The 7,419-nt window shown below is 40.0% G+C and overlaps 1 protein-coding gene across 1 annotated transcript in view; it reads right to left on the bottom strand.

Moving 5' to 3' along the window:
* Nucleotides 1-1,347, bottom strand: part of LOC142604879 (uncharacterized) — a 106,353-nt gene extending 105,006 nt beyond the window's left edge. Inside the window, exon 1 of the mRNA XM_075774337.1 lies at nt 1,283-1,347. Within this exon, the coding sequence (XP_075630452.1) occupies nt 1,283-1,347 (65 nt within the window). The remainder of the gene's footprint in view (nt 1-1,282) is intronic.
* Nucleotides 1,348-7,419: the final 6,072 nt, after the last annotated feature.

A 7,419-nucleotide genomic window follows, 5' to 3' on the forward strand; every position in this document is an offset into this window, starting at 1 on the left:
TGGTGCACAGTGTTGTCTTTTGGCTCAGCAAAACCTTCTTTTTCTGCTTTTGTGGTGGTTTTAACATCACTAAGTCTCTGTGGTCGGTAGTGAGGTCAAGGTGCTGCCTTTTAGCAAAGGTTAGTATTGCTGTAGTGATGTTTCTGGTCTAAGTCTGTGTAATGTGCAAGTAGCTCCTTATATTTACTTTTTTTGTTAGATGTTATATAAAAGCTCTTCATGAGTTGACTTTTCTTTAGTAGTTTTGTGTTGAGTGTATGCATCTATACCACACACTTCATAAGCTTAGAATTGATGTACATCTTGATGTTTTCAGTGAAAAGTAGCCTTTACTTTAGGGAATTGGTTTTTCTTTGACAAATGTAGTTTAAAGGATACATCTGTGTGCTATTTAAAGAGTAATTGTAGGTGAGGGGAAGCTGGGTTAAGAGCCAAGCGCATGCCTGGTGTTGTAAGTAGTGCTTGTGAATCTTCCTGACTTGTAAAAGTCTAGATATGCTAGTCTTACACCAACTGTTTTGTAAAGCAGTAAATGAAATTTTTATGTATTTCTTGCTTTAAAAATGTTGTCAAACAATCTAGGATGCTTTCAATTTAGTATAAAAAAAAATAGGAGAGGGGAGTTTCTTCAATGATTTCAAAGGTATGTCCAGGTGTGTCTTTGGTAAATAGCCCCCACAGCTGCCCATGTAACATGTAGTAGGAGACTTCAATTGTTAATTTAGTCACTGTAGTATTTCAGCAATGCTGTGTTACAGACTAGTGGTAAGCTTTATGGGGACTGACTTTGTTTCTTCAGCTGAACCCTGCGTGAACCAAACCTGCAGTTCATAATGATCTACTAGATGTCATGTTGAAGGCTTGAAGACTGCAACTAAGTGAAAAAAGCTTTCTTGCAAACAAGGTGAGATTGAAAGGCAAGCTTGAAGTGTGAGATAGAATTCTTAATTAGTTGAGCTTATGAGCTCAGTAACTATATTCTTCCCTCACTTCCATACAATTCTAGACACTCTTGCTGACCTGAAAGTCAGGGATTTTCTGCTATGGTGTTGAGGGCCCTTTTTAATTTTATTTTACCACTTGAAGTTCTATTGATCTCTACCAACCCTTTTTTTCCAAAATTGCTTGATAGTTCTGTCATTATTTCTTCTAAGTGAGCTTTCACTTAACTTCCTAAAAAAAAACAGGCATGGTCCAGAGTCCTTTGTGGCTTGGTTCTTGCAATTACTCTTGTGTTCAGTTAATTGGGAGGCTTTGTGTTTCTGGGCTCTTCTTCCCTGACCTTTCTATCTGACTCTTTTTGTAGAGCATCTCAGCCCCAGGAAATGTCACCAATCCATTCACCATTCAAGTTTTAATCTCTTTTTTTTCAGATTCAATTTCAATGATCTGAGTAGTTCCAGATGAGGCCAGCAAAGCCTCAGAAAAATGTGAAGCTTGATATCTGGAAGTGCAAGGTAGCTGTGCTGCCATCAGGAGGCTGTTCACTATGCAGGTACCACCTCTTCAATAGCTGCTTGCTGGCTCTGCCTACCTCCCTTTAGACTTTGTTTAATATTATCTAGACCAGAGCAAGCTGGCTGTTTTCCCTCTTCCCTCAGCATCAGTGTTGTGCCTCTCAATCCCTTAACTGCTGTTTGTTGTTACTCTCTCTGTTCTATCAGTAAATCCTCCTTCTTGCTCTTCTCACCTCTGTGTGCTCTGCAAGGTCTTGAACCTTTCTTTTAGCAGCAAAAGTTCTGTGGCTGCCTTCCACCTCTCTTCCATTTAAAACCAGGCAGCTTAACTGTTTGGGCTTGCAGCTGTTTTTAAAAGCATGGCTGATGATTTCATTGTACTAAAACCCTCTGCTGGTAAAATTTTGGCCTAGTTTTATTAGACAGGATGCTATTGATTTAAAACTGTCAGCTTAGCTTATTTTGTTAACCTCAAGTTTTTTGATTCTGCAGAAGTACAGCCCAACCTCAATACCCTTCTTATACGAGCTTTCTACTGATGGCGAAAACTTTGGTATTTTGTATGTTTTCACCTGTACTACAGTGTGTTTTCTGTACAGTGAATAAATGACTTGAAAAAGATGGAATGAGCTTCCTCTGTTGCTCTGTGACAGCACTGACAAGAGCTGCTGCTTTCTCAGCCCCCTTCCCTGAAGCTGTCACTTCCAGGTATGTTGAATCCCAAGCTGTGTGTCCGTTGTGGTGTGTACTTAGTCCTGTTAAATTGCTTAATACTTCTGTATGTTCCCTGCTGCTCTTCAGACTGAGAACCTGTTACTGCAGAATCCATTTAGTTACATGTGCTGTTTATGAGCAAGAACTGTCACCTCAAGGCATGACACAGGAGAAATCTTAGAGCATGAAGTCAGACATAGATGGGTATATTTAACAATTCCTATTTTTATTAACAGCTAGGACTCTTCAGTCTGAGTGGAACATCCCTGAGAAATAATTTTTAATGTTAAACTGATTCAGAGGGATCACAGTATTTGTAGGAATTTTCTCTGTTCTTGCTGTTAAAATCACCAGCATAATTCAGTTTGCTATTTTGCTCTTGAAAGCTTACCATAGCCATCAATCATTTATGAATTGCTGTGTGTTTTGTATAGTAACTTAATGGTAATAGCTGTAGTCAGGGAAAAGCAAAACCAAGCAAACAATCAGCAGTTGCAGTTTGTGTAATCCCCTATCAGATTAGGGGCTACCTGAGAAGATGTTTATATTGCTGCAAGTGTTGTTTACCCATATAAAGGTGATCTTTGCTGGCTGTGCAGTTGTTCCCCAGAGAACTTACTGCAGCTTTTGTGAGGCAAGTGGTACCCTGATTTCTGTGTAAATTAACTGTGTAATCTCTTGTATTTCAGCAAGTTCTGACACTTGGGTAAAAGTGAGAAAGTGCTGGTAGAGTCAGGCCTGATAGAAATGGCAAGATCTCAAACTTAATTTCATGGATTCAAGCAATACAGTTAGATTCCTAAACTCAGTTACTTTAAAAAAATCTAATAGTAGGATGTTGCAGGCTTTATGCTAATGTGTTACTGGTCCTAGAGCACAGAGTATGTTTAAGGGGTTTTAGGATTCTTTATTACAATCTGAAATTGGAATACAATGGTTCAGTGAAAGACAGTTTCACAATAATCCATGAAGAGTGTGCTGATCCAGTTAGGGATACTCCTTCAATCAGTAAATGTTTGGTTGTCGTAGCTATTTTAGGAAGCACGCAGAAAAGGTGGTGGGTAGCGTAGTGCACCATACTGATTACACCCAGGAAAAGCAACAGGTTTGGTTTTTCTCTCTGTGGCTGAGGAGCTGTTGAATTTTCACAGCAGTATTCACTCCTAAGCTGAATTTTAACCCTGGCCTAGAGATTTTGAGATGCTTAAGTTCACATGCTGAGTAACCATCTCTGTTACAGGGGTTGTTTGGAATGTGTTAAACAGAAATACTTTTTTTGCAGGATCTGGGCTTTCAGCTTAGTTTATGAAAGCTGGTGCATATGTTTTTGACTACATATTCTAGCTCTGACTTTGCCAGTGAGCTGTTCTTGTACTGAGGAATATAAGAATACAGGTGTTTGAGCCACTGATTTATTCCTTCTGCCTTTGAAATGCTTAAGCAAGGGAAGATAAATTTCATATGAAAGATATGACTACTTGATTGTGAAACCTTTGGCTGTAGAGTTCAGTGCTGCTGTGAATAGATGGATTTGTTTCAATTAACCTGTTTTTAAACTGGTTTTTCAAGACTAGTATGCATGTTTAGCAACAATCTGGCAAATTGCATGTGCTGAAGAGGGAATGATGCTAGATGGCTACTGGGCTCTTCAGCTTATTAGAAGCTGCCTAATTAGGCAGTGATTTATATCACCATTAGCATTACATGATGGGTCTCAAAATGTATTCTAGTGTTCTTGAGGGTGCAGTTTCTGCAGCAACTGTGACAATCTTAAACTGCATTTAAGGGTGTACCACTTAGTTTCCTGCTCTCCAGGCATATATGTGACACATCTTAGAACTGATATTTACCATGTAGGTGAAGATGCTTCCCTTACTCATTTGAGGTGAAGAAAAATGAGTGTTCTGAATTAGAAGTAACTGTCACAGCAGAAAGGTGGTACAGGATGTTTCATTAGCAATATTAGGATTTTTAGCAACTTTTTATTGGGCTAATTTTAAGTGACAGCTGTTTAGAGATTTTAAATGGATTGGAATCAAGGCACATCAATTTAAAATCAAGCAAAGTAAATGCATTTGCAGTAGAGTTACCTTAAAATGTCATGTTATTGTAGTTGCAAATTAACAGTTAACGGGAACAGCAGGTCCTCGGAGGAGGCAGGAGTCAGATCCAGGGAAGTGGGCTGTATTGGAAAGTAATTTATGTACCTGTCTTGGTCTTATCCATGGTGTGTGAGTGACTCTTCAGCCCAGAAATGAGGGTAGTAAGATAATAGGAGGGATTCCAGTCTCATCACAAAAAGTAGAGCTCACTATTGCCTTGTCTTTGAAAGTCAGGAAATCATCTAGGTTTCTTGTTAGTCTGGAAGATGAAAATGCAGTTTTTCATCCCAAATCCAGAAATGTACACAATTACTTCCAAATGTCACTTCATCGGCATCTCCCCCTCTCGTACTCCGAGTTTGAGGTTTGTCATCCTAAACTGACTTGTCTTTTTACAAACTACTTAAGCTGCCATCTAATTGATGGAGAAAACTCTTTATGGCTCTTCTGGCTGTGCTGGGTGTACAAGTGACACTTGACAGCTGCTAAGAGGAGGTGAGTCTGAAATTTGGGATAAGGCTATTATCTGGCATAGCACTGCTGCCAATTTCTGACTCTGTGCCCTTTTAACAGTGCATTGCCTCGGAAGCCTCTTTGTCCCTGTGGAAGTACCTCTTAATTAAATTTAGGTCACAGCATGGTGACCACACTGGCAGTGGAGCTGCTTAGTTGTGGTTAATCTATGCAGGCAGTTTAACCTCTTAAGCCCCAAAATGGCTTTAATGTGTTTTTAATTCTCTGCCTTGCTGAAAGCTTGAGTTTTGTCACTCTGGGAGCGTCGGGGCCAGAGCTCAAACTGGAGTGCTGGTGTCTAAGCATGTGGATGTAAAGGAGCTAAACAGAAGTATGTCTCATTTAGTGTCCTGCATGCACATGGAAGTTGGCCTGGGATGCTGAACTGTATAAACAGATTATTTTCTAAACAGCCTGCTGCAATCTACTATGTGATTACAGTTTTAGTGGGTTGGGAAACTAAGAGCAAGCTGGAGAGCTGTGAGATAAATTGATCTATATAACCATTCATGCTCCATGCAAGAAATCATGTCCAAGCAGAGCTCCATAACATAGAGTCTATTTTTAAGTCTGACTTGGCATCATGAAATGTTTAGTGAATGAACAAATGCTGATAGACTGCCATCAGTGTTGTATAGGAGTAAGTATAATTAGGGAGAAACAAATAAATAATAAAAAAGCCTAACTGCATTTAGCAGTTCCTTTATTGTCAGCAGTAGGATGTATACTCCCCTAACAGATTTAGAAACTGTGTTGGTAGATGGTGATTTGTATTGCCGCCAACATCATTCACTTATATTAGGCTGGTCTTGATAGGTGTTTGTAATTGTTCTCCAGAGACAGTTTCCCTAACAATTATGAGACTATCCCAGTTGTATTAAATTGTGCAATATAATTATTAGCATGTTACCAGATTTCAGACATCAGATTTTTGTTGTCCACTAATCCCCACTGTATTAAATGACTGTGCTGGTTTATATGTCTTCCCATGGTGTCTTCTGTCCAGCACAGTGAGAAGGTAATAGCTGCTGTACCAGATTGCAACCTATGTTTTGTGGGTGAGCAAAAGTAATCTTTTGATGGTGAAGCTTCTTACCAGTGCTGCTGACTTCTGAGCTGCAACTTGCAGCCTTGGAGAAAGGAGGGGTCCCTGCATGGGTAAGTTTTCTTAGAAAAGCTTGGGAATGAAATAGATTGTCTATAAAACTGCAAACTGCTAGCCTCAAACATGTAGCCTGTATTTCTGTGCTGTTTCTAGTGTAGGCTGTGCAGTGGAAGAGACTGAAGCTTACTCTGCTTTGGATTGCTGCATTCAGAAGATGATGGGTGTCATCTAAGTGTCTCTCAGCACCTGGCTTGCCATGCCTGCTTAATAAACTTGCTGATTTCTGGAAGAGAAGGGGGATTTCACAGCAGCTGTGTGATCTTCTGTGTCTAACTGCAGGCTGGGTATTTCCTTAGCAGTATGTTGTCCTTCTGTACATTGTTGTATTGTTGCTCCTAAGTGGCCTTACCGGTGTCACTTGATGTTACTGGATGATCTCTATAGTGACTTGAGCTACCTTCTCTTAGCAGATGATACTGTAACTGGACTGATTCTGTTCTGTCTGTAGTGCTACATGAGTAACTGTCTTCTGGGAGATTGTGTGAATACTAGAAGTCTGTTAAAATCTGAAGACATGACTGAGTTAAATACTTTATGTGCAATATTTCCAGACCATCAGTGAAGTTCCTTTAACGCATCAAGCCCTGTACTGCTGAGACTTGGTTATAGGTGCTTAGATATTCTGCAGTTTTTGCAGCTTGAATGTAAATGCAGTTGTATGAAGGCTGTGGTTAGATTCAGTGTCAGGAAAACAAATGTGGCACCTGAGGAAACCTGAGCCCTGTAGCTGGCACTCTAGTTTGAGTGTTTTCAATGTCTCAGTCATCCCATTACAACAAAGTAATATTTTTTCTGTGATCCTGTAGCTAGACCTAAGGTGTCCCGTTGGATAATGGGGGGGGGGGGGGGGGGAAGGCCAGTCTAAAAGCTGAGCTAATGTAGCTCTCCTGCAATTACTGTGGCCTCTTTGCAGTGACTGAACAATGAAGTCCTTGGTAGTAACTGTAAAAGAGGTAAAAACTGTGAAAAGAGGTCTTGCTCTGTAATTGAGATTGTCAGACTGCTACTTAGACATTCTAACTTGAAGAGATGTTTGCAACATGGATTCTTCAAAGCTTTCTTGAACCATATGTGCTCTCAAGTCTCCCTTCTGTTGAAAGCAGTTTCTTAAGAATACCTTTCACTTACTGTGCTGCTAAATTCTCATAGCTGTTTCCTCTATTTGCAACTCTTCTTATGCTCAATCCAGTACATAGGTGGGGGATGTGTTTCAAGGTTTCTGGAGGAAAACATTTGTCACTCAGAATTGTCCTTTGTCTAGAGATAGCTATGTCTTCTTTCACTACTGCTTGTTCTTCCAGTCAGTCTAGGCTTCCAGACTTTGTTAGTTCTTGGAACAGGCTTAAGTAAGCTCGCCTGGCTTACCTGTATGCAAAACACCTGGAAACTTGAATAGAGGAGTTAGAGCGAGAACAGAGTCTGATCTTAGATACAAAATGCAGAGTCTTGTTCTTCTCTCAAAGTGCAA

This window comes from Balearica regulorum, chromosome 23, assembly GCF_011004875.1.
Source record: "Balearica regulorum gibbericeps isolate bBalReg1 chromosome 23, bBalReg1.pri, whole genome shotgun sequence".
Lineage (NCBI taxonomy): Eukaryota > Metazoa > Chordata > Aves > Gruiformes > Gruidae > Balearica > Balearica regulorum.